The sequence below is a fragment of the Alligator mississippiensis genome, chromosome 4 (genome assembly GCF_030867095.1).
Source record: "Alligator mississippiensis isolate rAllMis1 chromosome 4, rAllMis1, whole genome shotgun sequence".
NCBI lineage: Eukaryota > Metazoa > Chordata > Crocodylia > Alligatoridae > Alligator > Alligator mississippiensis.
The window spans coordinates 87,449,547-87,473,091 of NC_081827.1; the positions used below are offsets into that span (position 1 = coordinate 87,449,547).

At 40.2% G+C, this 23,545-nt stretch overlaps 1 protein-coding gene across 2 annotated transcripts in view; it reads left to right on the forward strand.

Moving 5' to 3' along the window:
- The window catches only part of PLEKHG7 (pleckstrin homology and RhoGEF domain containing G7), a 67,276-nt gene that overhangs the window by 7,331 nt on the left and 36,400 nt on the right, over positions 1-23,545 (forward strand). For both annotated transcript variants that reach the window (XM_019480804.2, XM_019480805.2), the window contains exons 2-7: positions 6,362-7,115; positions 7,794-7,816; positions 12,950-13,077; positions 14,995-15,035; positions 20,454-20,546; positions 21,997-22,146. In XM_019480804.2, the coding sequence (XP_019336349.1) occupies positions 6,387-7,115; positions 7,794-7,816; positions 12,950-13,077; positions 14,995-15,035; positions 20,454-20,546; positions 21,997-22,146 (1,164 nt within the window). In that variant the 5' untranslated portion in view covers positions 6,362-6,386. The remainder of the gene's footprint in view (positions 1-6,361; positions 7,116-7,793; positions 7,817-12,949; positions 13,078-14,994; positions 15,036-20,453; positions 20,547-21,996; positions 22,147-23,545) is intronic.

A 23,545-nucleotide genomic window follows, 5' to 3' on the forward strand; every position in this document is an offset into this window, starting at 1 on the left:
ATCAGTATACTTAGCATACAGCTGAGTAGAGCTAATAAACTGGACATACTGAGACCCCAAGCAATTCTCAATGCTGCCCCAAAGCACTTTTTTTAGGTCTGTGTCTTAGTCTACTTGCAATCAACTACCCCAAATTATTTTCTTCAGGCTAGGTGCCTGCACCCCTTTTGTCAAATAGCTAAGTAGAGATCCCCTTTTTGTCTAAACTGTGGCCAGAGGCGGTGGTGTTTCCTGTGGAGTTTTGGTGCCTCCATTGTTAGAAGACAGCTCAGCAATGGTTTTCAAGATCACAGTTTTAGATTTTGACATCTGATTTTAGCCACTTCAGGTTCCCTTCAGACATTGCCTTTGCTACCTGGAACACTACTTATTATTGTGGCTGGCGCCAAAAAGTCCTGGAGGAAGACCCAAGATAGGCAGCACTACACTTGGTAGTAAGAGTTTGCAGGATCAAGCTGGCAGGCATCTAGTTAAGCGAGGTGTGCGTGCGCATGCGCGTAATATTCAGTAATGAAAACTGAATAACATGTAAAATGCATGGGGGTTCACCCAATTACTTGACAACATGATCATTGAATTACCTGTTCAGTGCTCTGGCTGAACAAATAATGAAATAAAAATTAGTAAATTAGTCTATGCAAAATATCTGGAAATTTGATGAATGGTTTGAAATATAGGGGGAGAGCCTCTGCTTGTGCAGACTTGTATAGCTTCATTTATGTCAGTGGTGCTCTGCCAGTTTACACCAAGTGAGAGTCAGGCTCATACAACAGCATAAGCAGCGGTAGGTTCAAGTGGTGCCAGAACATTAATCACTGCATTGATTAGACCTATGCTGGGCAGGAATGGCATGTCTACAGCATGCCTGTGATGACCACCCCAGGAATCCCACCAGGAAGGATGCCCCACCTACTCACATGCCAAATTACAGAAATGAGGCAGTGGAGAAGCTCAAGATAAGGAGCACAAGAACAACACTAGGGCATGTGCTTAGGGTCCCTCTCAGGTGGCTACATTTCCTCATTGCTGGGATTCGGTACACACACAGCAGTAGTTAGTGGGTAGGGCATGCTTGCTGGATGCACTCCCAGGCTCAATGTGGAGGTGTGGCTGACACTGGCAGCAACCTGCAGCCTTGTTGTGGGTAGTACTTCTACCTACCCTGTCAGTAGTAGAGTTGCACATGTAGTAGCAACAGAGACATTTTAGAAAGAGTTCTACAGAGATGAGACACCACAGTGATGGGCCAGGCATGACAACTCAAGCAAAGTGGAATGATTTGCTATTTATGACCAGCTGTCACACCCACTACAGCACAGACATCAACAGATTCAGGCTCCCCAGAGTTTATCCTGCATGGTGAGCTGATAACAGTCTCTAACAGAGTTTCAGAGGCAGATTTAAGAGAGGGATTAGGTCTCTTGAGAGGACATACCCAGAAACCACTTATCTTTGCCAATATTCAGATGCTGCAAAAAGAAGGAAAAAGGGGAACCCTACCACAAGGTAAGGTGGAATACCAGGTTGATAGAAATCATGACCTTTTGCTTCTCCTTTTCCAAGGAAAAAGGATTGAAATCTCTGTCACTGATGGGGAGAAAATCACCTTTCGCACGTGGCCATGGAGGTGTTGGCTCTGTAATTTGGATTTGAGTAAATCTTTGTCATTCCTCCCATTTTTCAGCACATATCATTCAGTTTGGCTTTCACCTGGTCAAAGGAGATGCTTATCTGTATTTTATAAACAAGACAACCTGCTCCAGCTCAGCTGGTATAACTCTAAGGGGCAGAAAGCTCACCCAAAGAGCAGAAACATAATATTCATGGTACTGATTTAAAACATTCTGTTTGAAACCTTAACCACAGGTTCTAGATGGATGGGGAAAAAGAGGATTGTTGGGGTTTTTTTTATTTCTTTTTGTTACTTGCCAAGATGGATACATGCAGAAGAAAAGTACTGAGAGTATTCCTGTGAATAAAATCTTTTGATTTGTTTTGCTCTCGTCTTCACCTAGTCCAATCTCTCTTGGATTAAAGGGGCATCTTTCCATTGCATCAGGCATGTTTTCATCAGATGCATTTAAGAGAGAAAATTTTCTGTTTGGAAAAATATTTGCCAAACGTGAGTGTCCCAAACTCACACAAATAACATACTGCAAACATTTGAACTCAGCCACCCAAAAACATATTGTGCAAAAAATCTGAACAATTATAGAGCTCTCTGAATAACTTGTACAAAGATAATAAAAGACTCCTCTTTCTAAACCATTACCTTAAACTACCCAAGCACAGAATGTAACAATACCATGTTGTATATAAATCAGCAGGCATACAATACAGTGAATAATGAAGTTCAGAAACTCAGACATTATCAAATAATGATAGGCTAAAAATTGTCTACACTAATAAAATAATTATAAACTAATGTTCTGAATAATTGTGATACTACCTCTTAAAATTACAGCCTAACTGTTGATAGTAGATAAGCAGAATAAAAGTTTGGATTCATTGATTATTTACAATTCAACCAATTTTAATTACTTAAGACATAAGCAGAAAAACAAAATTATTGTGGGGGTTTTAGAATCTTTTCTGTTCTTGCTGCCCAAGTGTGACTTCTTTTGCCAAACCATAACAATACAAACCTATGCAGAACAATCTGCTGGGAAAATGTAAAGGAAGGAGCTGAGAAAATTAGTATAAAGAGTGAAGATTATTAATCTTGTGCTAAAATGGATCATGTTACCTTTTATAAACTGGCACTGATCCTGAAGCTGTTTCCATCTGACCTTTGTGATAAACAAATCCCCTAGAAACCTTGAATCTACAAGAAGAAAAACTAGTTCCCTCTATTAGCAGTCAGCAAGGAAGCTCTGAAAGAGAAAAAAGGTATCACTCCTGCTGAAGCAAGAGTTAAGCAAGTCAGTGTTCAATAACTTGATTTCATTTTGTTATATTTGCAAAGGACGTTGACACATAAGAAGTTGTCAATTTTAGATTGAAACTAACTCTGCATCTGTCTAAAGTAGTAAGTTTAATGATTTATCTACAGTACTTTTATGCATGTGTGGGGAGGGGGGCTCTTATTTTACATCATATTTTGCTTTTTGAAGATATTGCTGCTGAAAAGTCTGAGAGGAGTTTTTTAAGCATTCAGTTTAAAAAATGCAGACTCTGACACTTTTGTCATCCTTTTCTGTGTAGGGAGTAAGTTTTATTTACAACCCTTTTTGTGCTGCATGTTTCTTATGCAAGTATGTTTAAAAATGTCTACACAGTAAAACTTTGCTAATTCTTATTCATATGTTTGACTACCCATGGCAAATTGCAGAATTCTGCAAACACTCCTGGAAACTAATAACTAAAAAGATAAAGATAATACATCATACAGCATAGGTCTAGTCATTTATTTGATGAATATTGCCTAGTTTTATTTATAACAATTCACCAGTCTGATAATAAAATCTGTAAAGGTCATAAAAGAGGTCCTGCAACAACATTGTGCAATTACATCTTTGCTGAGAAACAGAAACATAATATTAATTCTTGTGAGTGATTAATGGAAATTGTGTTTAGTGTATCTCAGTTTTAATGAGAACATGCATCAATTATACTTTATTAGAAATGAGTGAATGCTGCAAAAATACTTTCTGGTGCTATTCATCAGAGTTGCAAACAAAGTCATTCCAGTCACGTTCAATATCCTTTTGTATTTGCCTCCTTCAAACATTTGAGCAATTGCATTGTATTGGCTGCAATGTTTCTGGAAAGTCACATATGTAAGTATTTGCCAAAAATATATTTTTAATTTGCACACTCAAGACGTAGAATTGGGAGAACTAGTAGATTGGTCAAATAAAAAATAGAAACTATGCAATGTAATGATCTAAAAATTGAAAACTAAGCAGCACAGATAAACTTTCACAAACTCTATTTAATGAATCAAGAAAAAATGTAAATGTGTATGCTTGAAAAAAAATCAGCTTATAAAGATCTGACACAATCATAAACATCAGTAACAGATATTCTGCTAGCAAAATCAGAAGTTTTATTTTTTAACAAACTGTCATGAATTATTTTCTTACCTGTACTATACATAAGTACATTTTTAGATGGGCAGTTACTATAGTATCTGAAAGATATACTACCATTCATCCTGGAACATAAGTCAATTTATAACAGTTAATGACGAGATAGTGTTCCTATAGATTAATTATTAACTTTTGGTTTCATTACTTGATTACACAATGCACCTTATATTCATTTTTGATTCCCTACTGAAAAGATTGCCAAGCCATAAACAATCGTTAGATTATATTTGCTTAAGTGTTCAGTGAATACCAGGTGCTTGAATTTAAAAAAGAAAAGGGGATCCTGAGCACTGGTGAATTCCTGGTTATCACTAGTATAGTTGAGGGCCATAGTGTCACTTCTGGACAAAAAAAAGACCAAAGGAAAATTAGGGAAGTCCAGTTCCCATCAAATAAAACCTTTAGATAAATATTTAATCTTTTAGCACATAAATCAGTTCCACTGAATGCAGAGGTACAACTCATGTCCTTAGGGTTAAGCATGTATCTAAGCTTTGCTGAACTAAGGCCTCCACCCTATATGGAAGTTCTCATTCATCCCTGAAATCTTTAGAAAGAATACAGCCCCTTCCTTTCACTATCCTGCCCCCAGAACCTCTGAGAAAATCCAAACACCTGAAAGAAAATTGATACAAGGGATATGATAATGGAATGCTAGTGTCCTTATCTTTTATAAGGATGCTTAGAATGCTCATTATATCCAAGCACCAACAAAGTATTCTAGATTCATATGGCAATGTCCAAGAGGATACCAAAACGATATGAAACACTGCACAGGAAGGCAGTCTTAACCACTCTTAAATACTAAAGCTAATTCTAAATAGAGGTCCTCTAATTCCATGTTTTAGCCAACTTGTGTCAGCCAACTTGATTCTGCTTCTATGCAGGTAGACTCGATGATCTCTTGAAATTCCTTCCAGCCCTACATTTGTACAAGTCAATTATATGAATATGACTACCATGCTGAGGTGAGGATTTCCTTAATGACCTTAAACCACAGGAACACTTACACTAGAGAACTTTATTTCCATTAATTTCCAACATATATAAAGCTCAATAGTTCTCTAGAAGCTTAATTTTTCTTTATGGTATCTAGCAGTTGCACAAGCTGAGCTCTCACTACTCCAGTGCTTCTTTATCAATGGATATTTTTCTCATGGTTCATTCGTTCACGCTGGCATATCAAATACAAGTGCACATACAACATGTAAAGTGTGTGGAAAAAGAATCAAAAGTTCTAAAAATGAAAAGGAGTTTAATGCCAGTTCATAACCCATATGGTATATTTTCTACAGCTGGTTCCATACGAATGTAGATGTTAGTTCACAGCACCTGATCCTAATGTAATGCACGGTTATGCTGTTATGCGTTGCATACATTGGCTTTTGCTCAGACCCTTAAATAGGAAAAATAACCCTTAGTCCTTAATTATCATGATTTTTTAAGTGTGAGTAGTGATTACTAGTGCTCAGTTGGATATGTCTATAATTCAAGTGCATTTCCACCCTCTAAAAAGCAGGCAACTAACACTGGATGCTCAAAAATTACTAGTCACTTTTGAAAATTTATATCCATAAGGTAATCTTATGCTTATGACAAGTTCATTCAGTTAGAGCTCTATTAAAATCCATTGACTTTAGTAACTGCAGTGATGTGAAGACTGAACATGTCATTATGTATCATAGAATTGTGTTGTTATGTATCGTATATTAAAGAAAAAACTTGAAGAATTAAAATGTTATTAGGAATTAGTTTTTCAAACCAATTCATTAATAGCAACCAATTTTCAGTAAGAGGTAAGGAATTGGTGAAAAGGGGACATGAATCACAGTTAGATATGCAACATGTAACAGGTTGAGAGGCGACCTTGTGGCTGCCTATAAGTTCATCACGGGGGCACAGAAGGGAATTGGTGAGGATTTATTCACCAAGGCGCCCCCGGGGGTTACAAGAAACAATGGCCACAAGCTAGCAGAGAGCAGATTTAGACTGGACATTAGGAAGAACTTCTTCACAGTTCGAGTGGCCAAGGTCTGGAACGGGCTCCCAAGGGAGGTGGTGCTCTCCCCTACCCTGGGGGTCTTCAAGAGGAGGTTAGACGAGTATCTAGCGGGGTCATATAGACCCAGCACTCTTTCCTGCTTATGCAGGGGGTCGGACTTGATGATCTATTGAGGTCCCTTCCGACCCTAACATCTATGAATCTACGAATCTATGTAGTTTGTGGATTCAGACTTTTTTCTGACTCTGTTTTCTGTAATTTATACCAGCTATAGATCTGCATGCTGTAGCTAAATGATGCAAGAGCCGGTTTGTGATTATCCTCTGAAACAGGATAAAGAAACCTACACAGCAGAACATCTTCTCAATAAGGAGATTGAACTACATGTAGAAAATGTGGATTTGTCAGAAAACAGTGACTCAGAAAATGACATCTTCATACCCTGGGAAACAGAGGTGGTATCAATTTGCACAGACAGAAAGAGGCCTCCAACTGACTCTGTCCAAAGAAGAGGTTTCAGCGAGTCTTCATTTCTACTGAAATTTCCATTTAAAGAGTATGATGGATGCTACAATGCACCTTTCCAGTTTGACAGACATGCTTTGGGAAGGATTTCCACCTCCCCAACTCTCAGAAGACTAAGAAATAGTGTGTCCTCTGCCTCCCAAGTGCAGTCGCTTCAGGACTGCTTTGATGATGCTAAGTTGGGATGCCAGAAAGAGCACAGTGGTTCTTTTCATGTTTGTAAAAACCCACCTCAGTGTATTAAGCCTGCCTCCTCCTCATTGTCACTAGTCTCCTGCCTTCATGCAAAACTACTGTCCTCCAAAGAAAATGCTGAAACTACATTAGCTGCTTTAGAGTCAGCCGGCCCAAAATCACAGCTGCCCCATCACAAAGATAATCTCAGCAATGGTGGTTCTGACCAAACAATGCAGAACAGTGGGAAGATCAGCTCTGCTACCCTGCCTAGAGAAGAACACACATCTCAGCCAAGCACTCCTCATCAGGAATATGTTCAGGTAATATGAGCTAAAATGGAACTTGGCTTCCCCTCCTTCTTCTTGGACAAGATATCAAACTCAATCAGGGACCAATGCAGTCATCAAGCCACAGAGATTGAGATTGAATTGACCTGTGCGCCACTGCTGAAATAGACCAATGTCTAATCTAACTAGGAAAGAAGTTTTCTCCTTCCTGATTGGTAGCTATGGTTCTGACTCAACAAGGCAAGCATAGAAGCAACCGGCCAATGCTAACCATGTGCTTCAACAAATCACTTGAGCATGTCTTGCTGAATGAGAAGGTTCTCAAGCATTTGTTGAAAAGCTTTACTAAATCAGAGCCTAAATCCTGTTTAAATTTATTTTACATTTTGCTTCCCCCTCCCCACCCCTCAAACATTACCAATATCACATGATCCCCCAAGCTAGTCTCCTAAGCATTGGACCACCCTTTCTGGGGCTCATCGTGAGCAGAGAGACTGTGGGGGGTAAGTTAAAGGAGAAATAGCTGAACTAACTTAGAAAAGTAAGTGGTGCTAAAGGTTTTCATATTTGGTATTGCCAAATAAGCGTAAGACAGAAAATAATGAACCCCACCCTGGACTCTATCATGTTCCTTTTGCAGCTCGCTGCTGCATAAAAAGTAACAAGTTACTGTCTTTCAAAACAAGTAACCAACGTCTCACTTTCTTTCAGGAAAGGGAACTACTTACATCAAGGTAGGTATCTATTTGTTTTATCTTATAAACTGAACTTCCTTATTCTTTTTCAGTCCAAGTCAGATCTAATAGTGGAAGGCTTGTCCTATGTATTTGCATATAAAACTCACATTTAATTTAGATTTATAGGCTCACTTTGTGAAGTATCTGTTACCGGCTTGTTTATACCAAAGCGTGTATTGAGGGTGGCCTTCTCTTCCTGGCAAACTCAGTTACTTTTGCATAATATTTCAATCAGGCTGTCTGAGGGCTACACAGCAAATTGCCAGGAGGGTTGGTCATTTGGATTAACTAACACTTCGTGTCAGATTTCATCAGCCAAAGAATGTAAAACTCTAGAAATCTTGCGTGACTTATTCTCCAAAGCTATGTTAGAAAAACCAGCAGAACAGCTATATATTGTTCTCCCATGTGAGCAAAGAAGATCCATGCTTACCGCCTTGTGAAAGGAGTGTTAATCCCACCATCCAGAAAGAATATGTAAATTCTTGGCTTTAAGGAGTTAGTACGGGATGAAGTGATAAGTGTTTGTTCTCAATAATTTGTTATAATGAATATCACTTAGCTTCCCCAAAAATTGGGTTAATATGGCAAAAAATTTTTTTAGGAATTATCATCTTGTTTACAACTGTATTCCCTGTGGCCATGCTTGCTGCCCTACTATATCCACCCTTTGTAAACATCTGAGCAATTAAAGCTCACTTACTCAACAAACAACAGCAAGGGGAACACAAAACAAGGGGGAAAATCACAAGCTCCTCCCCACATGTCAAGTGGTTGTGATGCTGTTATATTGATTTCAAAGAACAGTCTGTTGAAAATTTCAGGGGGAAAGTACAGGAGCATTGAAGCACTGCGCTGCTGATGCTTCTGTACTATAAGATGCTATAATAAGCATCAGGCACAGTTTTGCACAAAATGGTCAAATGATTTGTTCACGACTATACTTTAACTGACTCATTCATGCCACATTTCCCCACCTTAATGCATTTTTAATAGAAAAATTCTATCATAATCCCCCAATACTCTAACATGAGGGATTTCAAGACTGGGGTCCATTTGTTGCGTGTCAGTAGACAAGGACATCCTTTCAATATGTGTATGTGCACAGTTAAAAGCCCATTCTTAATGGTGGAAGTTTCCTAGATTTTTCTCAATAGTTGTGATTTCCAATCTATCCTTCAACCTCTGAAATGTATAGCAAAGGGAAAGCATGGTCTCTGTGTGCCACTGAGTAAACAGGAGACTAACAACTAATATGGAAATATCCTGTTTTGATCTGGTGGCCTTACAGAAACACTGCAAGATCAGGGGATCAGTGATTGTGCAAATAGTTTTATGAGCAGACACTAACTTTCAGCAGAAAGGTATCTAGTGTTGCATAGAATTCAAAATTTCAGAAGATCAAACTGGACATTGGGTATATATCAACTTGTATATTGGTAGCTGCAGTAGCTGCATTGAGTATATACCATTTTGTACATCTTGAGCATTTGGCAGTCGACATTTATATGAATTAATGTGTCTTAATCCAAGCCTGTTCAGTCAAAAAAAAACAGATTGAAAATTTCACCAGATGAGTTATATGCTCATGGACAGTAAATAAGGAAGTTTTTTTTTCTTTTTCTAAGACCGCATTATCTCCACTAACTGTTCTGGCCAAAATTAGGATTTTCTGAAATGTAAGAAAAACTGCTACTTTTATGTTTCTCTTTTTTGAAGCCCAGTAGTTTCTTCAAGTTTTAAGCAAGGGTTTTATTCAACTCTTATTTTATCCAAATCAGTTAATCTAATTTTACAGCTAATCCTTTATTATCACAGCTAGGGGAAATGACTGGAATGTCAGGGCATTCTCCTCCAATTCGAAGTGTGTGTGGAGAGCTGGTTTCTTACCTTTAACCAAATTGATGTGTATCCCTTTTTAATGGAGTGCTCCTTTTCCTCTCAGTTTAGTAATTCATTTTCTCTCTTCCAGTCCAACCCACCTGTTGCAGAATGTACCACATACATAAATCCTGATTTTTTTCTCTCTATACAAGCTCCTCTTAGACCCTCAAGTGCAGCTAATTGTTCAGTAAGAATCCAGGTTCATGCACTTTTGAAATCCTATTTATCCCTTTGTGTCATTCAAATGGTTTTGAATATAAGACTCTACTACATAACACCTTAGTATATATAGTTTTCTATAGCAGTAACTCCTTAAAACAGAGTCCAATCATTCTTCTTGATTTGTAACGTAAACACTCCCTTCAGTCAGCAACATTCATAATATTATGAACATCCTATACCAGTGACTATTGTGATTTAGCCAACTGTTTTTACTCTTACACACAACATATTTATTCTATTAATAAATATGCTTCATGGTATAGGTCATGGGTTCCCTGACACATCTGAGATGTGTTCTAAATGATAGCTAGGAGAAAAGTGTGAACACATCAAGGTTCATAACTTAGAACAGAGTATATTCTGTTGCTAGGAGTGGCTGTATACAGTGCATGTTTAATATTTCCAGAACCTCATTTACTTAAAGCTTTTTAATCATTTTCTGTAATATGAACCTTTGATGTCTTGCTTCACTGGCAAAAGGGATTCAAAAGGAAGAATTACTGTACAAGTATTTACTATGCTTGCTGTGGTCCAATTCTTCCATCAGATGCACATGATTCTTTCATGCATGTAAGACTGAAATATATCTCCTCCCTCTAAAAAAAAAATGTGAACCTACCACTTGTTGGCAGAAAACAACAGTGAAATGCCTCCGTTCTTTGTATAGGACTCACATTCTACTAATTTACTTGTCATTCCTGCTTTACTTTGCCAGGAAAATCAGCAAAAAATATCCAGTATAAACACTGGCCCAAAGGGTGCAGATTTATTCCAAAAAATGTGCATTTAGGCAGGTAAATCACTGATGTTCACAGAAGGTGAATCTATCCAGTGCAATGCAACAATGCACTGAGACACACTACACCCTCCTCCCACTGTAGCACCTCCTTACCAAGAAGCATTCTAATTATGTTAGAATGGTAATGCATGCACTCCAATAAGCTCTGCCTCTTCAGTACATCAGGGTGTACATAAGCATGCACTCTAGAGGGATCCATGGGCATGGCCTCAGTTTGTACTCATAGACTGAAGGATTTTCCTGTCTACCTAGTAAGCACACATCTTTGGAAATTAAGACCTTTATATCTGATTTCAGTAAACCTACTCTTTAATTCAATTCCAAGGACTAGCAAATATGCCATTTGGCATAATTGTTGTCAAGAAACTTATCTCCAGGTCAAAGCAGATTGTTATTAAGTACTTTTAAGGATCAATACTAGAATTTTCTAAAATGGTATAATAAATCCGAGGTGAAAAAACTGTCCAACCTGCCCCATGAGGCTTGTACCCCATGGGGCTTAGAACTGTAGAAGCAGGAAGGAATGGCAGTGCTGCCACAGTTCCCCCACCACTAAATTTCCCAACCCATTGGGAGCCCCATGAGCCAGATTCCAAGGCTCCATGGGCTACATATGGCACATACACAAGAGATTAAGCACCCCTGCTCTAGAAGTTTATAAATCTGAAACAGCATTAGACAGTCAAAAGGCAGTTAAATATAGAAAGGAGCCTACAAATTTGTCATATGCCAGGAACTTACATTCATAAGATCATGGATTAGAAGAAGCCTCCCAGGACATTGAGTCCAGTCTCTTACATTTATAGGCAATCAGTTAACCCAAATCCCTTAAAAAAAAAAAAATAATAAAAAAATCACCCACTCCAAACACCCAGAAACCACAACTAAAAGGCACAAAACCAGAAACACAGCAACATGCCATATGCCATAAAAGTAAATAAATACCATTAGCATTTAATTTGGTCCTCTTCACCACATGACACAAAAGTGCCTACAACCATCTGTTGTTGGCCAGAGCCTGATGGTAGCTTTGTGATAAGAAAGGAAGGGCCCTCGATTACAGATTCTGCTCCAAGAAGAGGAAACGTAAAATAAATGTAAAAATATTTTATGTTCCATATTTATTAGAACAGACACTAGAACCCAGGTCTTAACACTCCCTCCTGAGCAGGGTTATCATTTGGCTAGAAGTCAGGCTCCCACGGGCCTTCTCTGCCGCAAAGAATATTTAATGATTCCATGAAGAGCACAACTGCTTCAAAAGAAGAAACTGAGAGCACCATCCTCCCATCACAATATACCCTGGGGCAGGGATTTTCAAACAGGGTGTGAAGGCACCCTGGGGGTACCACAAGTTCCTCTTAAGGGTGCCACACAATATTAGCACTACACATGATTCACAAGCTAAACCCTAGATTTCAAATCCATAATGTTAAAAATATTGTAACTTCTTGCAGTCTTTCTAAGTTCTTTGAAACAAAACACTTGCCCTATTATTTTTCCAGTCAAAAATAAATGTGAAAATTAAAAGCTGGCATTGTCTGAGGGGTACCTTGAGTCTAAAAAGGGGATGCCTTGGATCTATAAAGGTTGAGAACCAATGCCCTAGAGACCAGTGATTAGGGAATTCTGGAAAGGAGATGAGTATTCATATCCCCTCAAGCAGTAAAAGGAATAGAGCCCAGATGTCCCGTTACTGGCAGACTTGTTTAATGATCAGTCCATTGTAGAAAGATAGGGAGGGGAGAGAGGGGCATCACCACCTCCTCCTCATCGCCCTCCTAGTTTGGCCTTGAAGACTGCAGGCACCTAAAAGTTACACGCTGCAGTACTCAGCTGTGACAGCAATGTCCCCTTGATGGAACTAGCCCTTAATTTGCATCACACATCCTTGTTATTCTACTCTTTATTCATTTCATACAGCCCCATACAGGGACTGAACAACTGAATGCTTTTCAATATGTCTGCAGTATGTCATTGCTTTTTCTTTCTAGATTTCTTATGAAGTGTCTGCCATGTCTATTGCTTTAGGAGTGACAAAAGTAATGCCAGCAAGAGAGATGGGAACGTTTCCTATTGGTCCACTGGCTGATTTTTTTAAATTCACTATGCACCTTTTGATTTGGGGTTTTTTGCTTGGTGGCAGTGCTGGGTATTGGTAGTCAGCAGTTTGTAAATTATCTAATATTAAAGAGATGCTAAATGTGTTGTTGTATTCCAAACAGATCAGCAGAGCGCAGGCGCAGCTCCATCGTAGTAAGTCTACCAGGACTTGAAGTGTTCCCTGGAGACCTCCTGGTTTCAGACAGTGCTGTTGACTACCTGCACCACTCAGCATTGCTGCCAAATGCAGGTCAGGCACAGGATGGGATTTGCTTGCATCACATTCTTAAAGACCATGCATACAAAGTGAAATGGCCTTATATAACAGCTATAAACTAACACTGCTCATGCATACAAAATGAAATGGCTTTATATAACAGCTATAAACTAACACTGCTCAGGATTCAGATGCCTAATTTGTAAATTCTGTGTATGTTATCAATGATCTTTGCTGTTCAGTACATAACAAATCCTGATCACAGTAACAGTAATTAGCATCATCACTCATTTCTGAAAAGAGACACTAACTCTAAAAGACATTTTAAGAGATAAATAAGCAAGTTAAACTTTAAATATCAGTGGGCTGATACGGATGTTGCTCGATATTTAGCAACCTGTTTCAAAGCCGAACAAATATAGATCTTTCCTTAGTCTACAACTGACTCGATGCTGAAGTTTATCCATTCATTAAAGCCAAGATTTAGTCTAGGAACCATGAGGGGAAATCAAGTGCTGTCAATTAGATAAGGTGTTCTCACTAAACAATTCAGTTTGCAGTTATATCAAAATAGGATTTGAAGATGGTTTGGACCTTCCATTTTAATGCAGTGGTATGCAAGCACATGCTTAATTCTGAAGGGTAAGCGTGCTTAAATGCATTCATGAATCAGGGATTGTGTTATTAGGGTTTGTCCACACAAGGAGATTTACTGGTATTGCACCCACAACAAAGAGTTACATTGATGTTACATAGCAGTATTATTATATTGGCATAATTATATTTTCAAATATCCCTTTATAGAAAAGACACCACAAAATAATGGATAGACCCAATTTACTTGCAAGATGGATGACATCTTTAAGAATTAACCTGAGATCTGACCATTTGTGTTGTATCATGCCATGATCACAGCATGCAGCCGGGTTCTCCATAGTGCTGACCATCTGCTGTGACCATGAGAATTCAGGATGCTTAGAGCTCCTGAAAATCCAACCATTGGTGCACATCAGTATTGCCTGGAGGGCCTGACTCAAAGGACCTTACTGAGTTTTAGGCCTGGCCACAATCTTCCTGAACACAAATGTTAAAGATTAGTTACTGTATTTACTTGACTCCAAAGTTCAGGGGTTTTTACCCCCAATCAAGATAGGGAATGAAAAGCCTCACCTTAGACTGAAGCACCAGGCTGAGACAGGCTTAGCTCCAGTTTTGGCCGCTATCTTGAGGCTAAAACCAGAGCTGAACCACTGCCTGCCCCCAACCAGGATGGCTTACTTGCCAGGTGAAGCGGTTTGCAGCCAGAGGAACGCTGGGGACACCAATGTGTGCAACATGAAAGGAGCATGGGGGAGACCACTCAGCTCGCCCACCCCTTACCTTCTGCTCCAGCTCTCTCTCTGATCTCTCCAGCCCCGACCCAGCCCAGCCAGGAGCTGCTGCCATTTCTCCCAAGTTGGGCTGGGCCTGGGCCATCCCTGCTGCTGACTGCCCTGGAACCAGAGCAGAGCTGCAGCAGGAGGTAAGTGGGGCTCATGGGAGGGCAGATATGGTTTAAGAGGGCAAAGCATGGGGGCGCGGGGGAAGCAGAGGCATGGAAGAGTGAGGGTGGGAAGCAAGGGGCAGGGGGGCAGGTATGGAGGGAAAGGGACAGGGGTCTGGCCCCTCATCCTAATGCTGCTGTCCCTGCCACAGCAGTAGAGGGGATGAATTTAAGACAACCTTCCAGTAATTAGATTCTATACTTGGAAACTTATAACACATTTATAATTTTCCATGTCCAAACTCTAATTACTGGGGAGGGGCTTTTAAATTCCAAGTTAACTTGGATTCAGGTAACTACAGTAAGTATAATTTTTTTATTTCCCCTTAAGAAAAAATATTATTGATTTCTTAAAGAAAAAGTAGCCACACACTAATAATCATATATGTATTTGTTTCACACATTAGAGTCGAAAAAGTCAAGATGGCCATTCATCAAGAAAGGAGCTGTGAGTATTTTACAACATATTTTTCCTTTAACTGTATGTTCCAGAAATAAGCTAAAAATCTTTTTTCATTTTACTGCCTTTGCAGAAAAAAAATGAGGGTAGGGAAAATTAACAGTAAAAGCATTGGTTGGCCAGGTACTTAAGCACATGCTTAATTTCAAAGAGATGAGTAATGCCATTAAGCACATGGACAATGCAGTGATGGAAGACACAGATACCTAGAGAGTGTTGGGAAAAGCAAAATGAACAACCTCCCAGTGAATGTACACACAATTAATGCATTTGGTAGCTGAAGTTCTGATAATGTGGTGTGCTTTAGTTTATGATAGCATGTACTAGCTAGCTCTATCTCTCTCATCTATCTTGATTAGTCCAGAAGGTGCAAATCTCCCCTGCCTTCTACTGAAGTTCTCTAGCCTGTATTACACAAGAGATCAGATTAAATATCCCTCATATAACATGCATTCATGTAACACTGTGCATGGCACACAGCCGCACTTAATTGAAATATTGCAAATGGGGCCAAAATATAACAAAATAGGAACTGAATCCCGGGCCCCTGTCCAACATTTAGCCCTCTGTGATATCAAACTCAAGCACACAAGACCTGTACAACCAAGCCCTACATTAGAAAGTGGGCATTTGTGAGAATTAAGTGGATTTTGTCCAGGTCTCTATTATTTTTTTTTCTTAAAGGTGTGTAACACCCTGCAAGATTAGCTATTTTAACAGTTATTTTCTACTTGATGATATCTGCACCTGACTCATCGTGTGGAGAACTTGATTAGACTGAGATATGAGGGAGAACCTCTAAATGTAAGAGAAAATACATCATAGGAAGGGCTCTCCCCCTCCCATCACCAGAAAAAAGCAGAAAATTGCTGACTGACTCTGCAGTCCAATCTCCTTAACAATTTAAACATCTACCTGGGTTCTGAGCTTTTTGCTTCCTGAGATGGCTCTGTTCATTTCCCTCCTGTTTGTGACTTAGGAACGATGTAGGATACAATGAGTCTGAACAATGGCTTCTTCGGGGGTAACAAAGAAGTTTTTCCCACTGGAGCCAAAATTGGCAGAGAGCTAGAGAAAGTTGTTTTGTTTTGGGGTTGTGGTTTTTTTGTTTTTTGGGTTTTTTTATCTTGGAACAGGAAGGAGGTCTTACCTTCTTCACCAGGTTAGTTAGGTGCAGTTAGATCAATTGCTGTATAACTTCAGTTATTCAGTCATTTATAAGGATGCTCAGTTAATTACAATTTATGGCTGATATCCACTGTTAATAAAAGGCCAATGAGTGAGCTCAGCTCACAAAAATCAGAGCGTGCTAGGATCTTTCTGCAGACTGTAGATGGTGTACTTGTAGAAAATTGGAAGATGCCAAGGATTTTCCAGACAGAGGCCCCATTGTGGTACTCTATCAACCTCATAAGGAGCAGAATGGGAGCGTTCAAACACTGAAGCAAATGTTAGGGGTAAGCTTGTGTTATGGCTTACATGGAGAGAACCTCATAACCCCTCCAAACCCACTGAACTATGCCTAGAACAGTAACAAACAAAGCGGTACCTGCCACTTAGAGCCCATCCCTGTGTCCATCTTCCCTTGCCTACAATTTCCTGAGATTGTTTTTCCAGTGACTGAACAACTGAAACAACAGTAATTGCAAGAGTATTTATAGATCACTTCTGATTTGCTTTGATCATTTCAATAATAAGATATTTTTTCAGTGATATCACTAGAGCAAGGCAACTGGGACAGCTGGTCTGGGCACCAGCAGTGGTGAATCCAAGGGCAAATTCATACCCTTCTTCCACAGTGAAGGTGACATGCCAGCAGATCCATTTCCTTATGCCTGGGTCCCCTGCAGCCCCCTTTCCAGCCTTCCTGCTCCCTGCCTGCTCCTCAAATGTCCTCCAGTCTAGGAGCAGGTGCCATTCCCAGCCCTGCCCATCATTTCATACACCTGTTCCCCAAGGCTAGAGCTCCTAGACGAACCGCAGGAAAGGGAGAGGGAGCAAGGACCCACCCTCTGCCACTGCCGCTGACCCAGCACCCCATGCAGCTGCTCCCCGTAGCCCTCAGCTGGAGTGAAACATAAGCAATCCTGGGACTTTCCCTACCTCCGGCTCTGAAGGAGACAGCAGCAGGAGCAGGCTTCCAGGCACTCCTGTGCCTTGCCCACCTTCTGAGAGCCCCTCCTACTCCACAAGCAGGTGCTGGAGGTGGGGACCCACCAGCTATCACCATCACCACTGTCCTGGGCACTGCCACTTACTGACACCCCCAGTTGGAGCAGAGCAGGAGCAGCCCTGGAACTTCCCCCACCCCTGGGGCAGCCAGGGACAGTGGTGGCAGTGGAAGGGTTTCCCCCATCTTGTACCCAGAGGCAAACTCTGCTGGAGAGTGGGGGAGGGAATGAAATGGGAAGGGAGGTACTGCCAAGAGCAGGGTGAGGAGTGGTCTTACCTGCTTTGGGGCGCCAAAATTCCCTGGCAGCTGCAGCCCTGGCACAGTCCGCCCACAGTGGTAGATTTGCAGCCTTCCCCATGGCACCAGTGGCATCTCCTACACCCCACTTTTTGAAATCCTAGACCCACCCAGATGCACCAGCTTGGGAGGAAGGGAGGGCAGAAAGAAAACATCTGCCCCCATAGCCCCTCAATTACACTGGTGGCACAGTGGCAACCAGAAGTCACCACTGCCCCTGTCTGTAGCAGCTGCCCCACATGTCTGGCCATATCATTGCATCTCTAGCTATTTTCCTTGCTGTACCTAGGAGGTCCCTGATCCTGCACTCTGATCCATGCAGACTGGCCCACAAAGGCTGGGACCCACAGGGACCAGTTCTCAGGTGAAAGCCACAAGGGTTATTTGAGAGCAAAGTGAGGATATGGCTTAATTATGACTTCAATTCATGAAAGGGAAAAATACTTTTCATTTGTCAAATTAGTCCTCCATCAAACACCTGCTTATGTGCCCTCTTTAAGTCCCAGCGGCATCAGCAGGCTTAGGGCCTTGTTTCAGTGCTTTGTCTTACTCGCGGGCAATTAGACTGCCTTTTTAATTATTAAAAATAAATAAAAGAACCCCAAGAATTTGTTTTCCCCCAGTTAACATTGGTGAATAAAATCTCTTCTTGCAGAACCAGCAGAAGATGCGACAAAATAACTACTTCTACATATGTCTTGTATTATTTAATATAGATGGCCATCCTATATTTGTTATACTGTACCAATATTGAATGTACAGAACTGGCAAGCTTCTATCGTTACTTCAATGATAAAACAATGAAAATGTGCTTTTGGATAGGGTTACAAAGTGTGTACCCTTGTTTAAATTAGTTCCTTTTCCCCGTTATCCTATTTTGTGACTTTAGAAATACCATAGCATTTGGTTTCTACAGTTTTCAATATTAATAAATGGCCAATATCATCATGCTCATTAGTAATTTCACCGTAGGAGGTCTGCGTCAAACTCAGATTCCAGTGCTGCTATGGTTGCTAATGAGCTTCAAATCTATCTGTATCCTCAGAGCAGTAAAAGCACAGAGGAAACCAGTTATATTTCTTGTTATTAACTAACAGAGACAATATAGATATACTTCTCAGTTTAAAAATAATGTTGAATTTCTGGGCTAGTGCCCGAGTTAAATCTGTATCTATGGAGTATGACCTAAAAATTGTATTTAAAATTGCATGCACACACTTCCCTTTCTAAGTTACCCACCCCAAGTAAATCACAGTATTAAGTTATAAAACTACCTGAAATCTACTTTTTTCTCTGCTTATGCTATTTATCCACTGTTTTTCTGGCACCTTGAACAATGAAAATAAACAGGCAAGTTAGACTTTTGGTAAGACTCAATAGCAAATCTATGTTACTTTCCTGTCCTCGGGCACTAGCACAATGAAAAGGCGATTGATCAATTTGCACTGAATAATATACCTTGAGTTTCTTCTCGTTTCCTGCAAGCAAAATTCTCATATTTATCAGTCAAAATAACTCAAGTTTCTTAAATCCCAAACAAATACCTTGCAAGGGATTTGTTGCAAATATGAACTGTTTTAACTTCAAATCTTCCCAGACATGGATCCTAACCCAGTAAACTCTTATACATGTACTTAATTTTACACACACAAAAAGTTGCACTGAGTTCAATACTTTAGTAAAAGTGATATTTGCCAAAGCCTATACTCTAACTGACTGCAAGGATTTTTTGAAATTAGCCAGTATTTACTTTTGCCTGACTTCACTTTAAAATTTTGCAAATATTAGTTCTTTCAAGGCCTAAATAATGCATTGCATTTTTTTTAATTGTTCTAGGACTTCAGACCTAAACTTTGTCTTTTTTGAGCTGCTCATTTGTTGAAAGATAAATATATGCATAGATTATTGCAGGATGCTAAGCTATGAATGAGAAAACTGAGGTTCTTTATTTAAAACATGCAACAAACTGCTCACAAAGAATTCAAACATCTGTAGCTTATCTTGAGACTGAGGCTTTTTGTGGGTGTGAATGATGCACACGTAAAGGTTTGCAAGATTTCATTATTTAAAAGCTGCTTGCAATACTGGTTTTGCTTCCTCCTCAGATTCTCCTATGGAACTAATCAACCCAGCTCCAATTATGAATTTAAGATTATTTAAACCTAACTTTGGTTTTCAATTTATCAGCATTGTTCAAAATTCATTTTTCACCAATATTTCCTTAATAAAGCCTAAGCACGTAAAGAGTCTCCACAAGCAAATCAAACAGTTTAATCAACATTTACTTTCAAAATCTAATGAACAGTTGAAGCACTAAATGCAATGGTGTTGGCTTGGGCTTGCTTGCAAACACTGCAGACAAAGTTGGTTTTAAAAAATCCTTCCACTGATTCTTTTTTTCATGAAACATTTTCTCTTGCTCTTAAGCTTCATGAAATCTTATTTTTACAGAAATTCAATTGCATGCTAAATTTGACCACACAGTGTGGTCTTTAAATGTGTGGCTTAAAGTAGTAAAGTATTCAAGATAAGAATATTTTGAAAAAAAATTAACCTCATGAATTTCCCAGTCCTGTATCTCTGATTGCACTGGAAGTTTTGCAGGAGCAAAGCACACAGAATTTATTCCCTGATGTGTATTTTGAGCACAGCCCATCATTAGTTGTTATATTCCAGGTTAGCAACTGTCAAAGACTGCTGCACTCAGTAACTAGATCTCATTGTACCAAAGGGCCACATTGACCTTGGCTCCTACCCATTTCCAACACATAGAAGCAAATGACAGTTGCTGCAGTCTCACTCCTGCCGCTGTGCTTTGTTTGGCAAAGAAATCAAACGTTAGAGGTGAGGTACTTGCAGATTAGAAAATACTTCAGTTAGTATGACTACTTAGCTCTTCAAAATAACATATGTTGAATTTGCTTATCTTTAAACAGAGTAAAGACAAAAAACAAATGTCTGACCTGGAAAACTGTCTTTCAACCATTAAAATTACAGACTCCAGTGGTTATGAGTTTTGCAGCTTTAAGGTACTGAAATACTCAATGTACTGTATTGATGGCTTTATCTATCAGACTCTTTAAACTCTTATCTCCACTATCCCTTTTTAAAACGAGTCTTTTCCATTCCTTTAATCAATATGTGCAATCTACATGCAAAATATGTGCACAAATTCAGGCTATAATTCTTGCAATAGGTGGTGGCTGATCTTGTGGAGTAGTACATAATCTAAATGTCAGGAAATCGGGGCCTATTTCCAGCTCTACCAATTATCTGGTGACCTTGGTGACTTACCCCGTTTGGGCTAGAGCAGGGGCAGGCAATTATTTCGGGTGGAGGGCCACTTACTGAGTTTTGGCAAGCCATCAAGGGCCGCGTGACAGGCAGCTCAGGGCAGATAAATATTAATTTTCTAAATTTTTTAGGGGCCCTGCAGGCCAGATAGAATGGCCTGGCAGACCGCATCCAGCCCCCAGGCTGCATTTTGCCCACCCCTGGGCTAGAGTCTTTAAATCCTGGAGGCAACTACGCCCCCTCTTACGTACCTAAATTTCTGCTGGTTTGCATGCACAGGATTGGTGCCATCCTACAACCAATCAGCTGCTTGGAGCCCTAACCAGAGCCCTGGAGGCCCCAGGTAGGATTCTTTAAAGAGGCAGAGGAGTGCCTGTCACACCAATACAGTCCAATCCTGTGCTGTCATCAGACCATGCCTAGGCTAAAAACAGCCTGGGAATATACATCTGTGAGATGTGTGTGTGACTCAAGTCGAGCACTAATATGGGATCTGGAAGCTTAGGTTCAAAACCGTGCTCTGCTGGATTGGAGCACAGGTCTCCTGCATCACAGAGTCATCCCTAACCATTCCCCTTTGCCCATCCTCATGCCCTTGTTTTCTAGTGTGCTTGAGACTAGGCGCTGGAACCAGCTCCGAGCAGGCTCTGGTGAACTTCTGTATCTGGAGCACATCAGCAGGTATAGAGCAAAAGCAGATTTGCTAAACCCTGCCCTTTCCAGGACCTACCTCTGTGCCAGTGTAAACATGCCCTTGTATACCTAACTTGGGGCTGAGGATTTCACCCAATGGTGGAGCACCTAAAAGTTGGGCTGGGTATTGCAATGCTAAGCAGGTAACAATACCTGTGAATGTCTAACTTTCCGTGATTGCTTCATGGTAGTGTTGGGTGACTCTGTACAAACCACATGAAGATCTTCAGATATAATATGCTACAAGTGCAAAATATTATTGTCTATTGCTATCATATTCTGGGCACATTATCATACTTAAAAATAAAATGCCCAGGTTTTATTATTATTATTATTATTGTTGCTGTTGTTAAACCTTCAAGGAAAGAATGCCAACTCTAGTTGTCAAGGCCATTGTACACAGCCAAATATATTGCAACAATTCATGTATGTTATTTTGTCAGTTATTTTACATTAAATAAGTCGAATTTCTTCTTTTTCTCCCATCAATAGAATAAAACTTGGCATGAATTTGTAGAGAATCAATGGACTGAACAGAAAGATACTGATGATTGTTTAGAACTGAAGAAACAAGCGGCTGTGTGGGAACTCTTTACAAGCGAATGCACTTACTTTTTGGACCACTTGCTGGTTCTCAAGATGGTAACTCTGGATTTTCTTTCTCCAGTAAATTAAACCAGTTGTTTGTCCTGCCAACAGTATAGGAGAAAGGAAATCATATATAACGTTTCATTCTTGTATCTGCATTATGTATGCTCTTCTTATATATGCATCACCTGCCTTTTTTCGTCAACCATTTTCCATAGATTTGTTGTTCATTTCATCCAGTTGAAATCTACTCCACTATTTGCCTCTTCTCAGTACTTTGCATCACTTTCTCTTTGTTCATTTTCTACAGCACCAGCAGCAATTTCACAATTTCTCTTTCTATCTCTGTATCTCAACTCCAAATTCAGACTGGTAATGCTAAATGTTTCATCATTAATGGTTAGGGACTGAGGCATATGACTTATGAGTAGAGGCTGGAGGAACTGGGCTTATTTAGTCTGAAGAAGAGAAGACTGAGGGGGGATTTAATAGCAGCCTTCAACTACCTGAAGGGGGTTCCAAAGAGGATGGAGCTAGACTGCTCTCAGTGGTCGCAGATAACAGAACAAGGAGTGATGGCCTCAAGTTTCAGCAAGGAAAGTTTAGGTTAGATATTAGGAAAAACTCTCTCATAAGGAGTGTAGCAAAGCACTGGAATGGGTTACCCAGAGAGGTGGTGGAATCTCCATCCTTGGAGGTTTTTAAGACCCAGATAGACAAAGCCTTGATTGGGATAATCTAGTTGGGGATGGTCCTACCTTGAGCAAGGGGTTGGAAGTAGGTGACCTTCTGAGGTCCCTTCCAACCCTAATATTCTATGATTACTAGCCCATAACATTTTGTACTCTTAGTTTATCAACTGGGTTTGGAGAAGACTAAAAGGTGTGGTTGTGTCAGCCAGATTAGAACATGAACACATAAAATTTAGCAGGCCAGTAATACCAGTATTTCAAGCTATTCCTGCAGCTGAAAAAAAATCAAACTCAGTCATATCCTAGCCAAGAGAGTTATCTGTATTAGTTTGAAGTCAGGCAGGAGGCAGGACAGGGTGGCACTTTAGGCTGCTTGTACATGCCACGGGGGTTTAATTTGGTTTCATTCTCCCTAAATTGAAACGGTGTTTTTTTAAAAATACTGCTTCAATTTAGGGAAAATTAAACTGAACTAAACCCCCATGGCATGTATACAAGGGTGGGAGCCCAATCCTTACCTGCCTCTTCAGGGGGGGGGGCAGGGAACAAGCTGCCAGTGGGCCAAACAGTCCAAGCTGCATGGGGGTCCCCCAGGTGGCACCTGCCCACTGACACCCAGCCCGGGTGGTCCCAGGGGGTGCTGCAGTCATGGAGGGAAGCACCAGACCCCCGCACAGCTCAGACAGGCTGGCAGGCTCTGGGGAGAATGAAAGAAGAAAGATCAGGCTCACCATATTTTTTTTCTTCAGCAGAACCAGCCT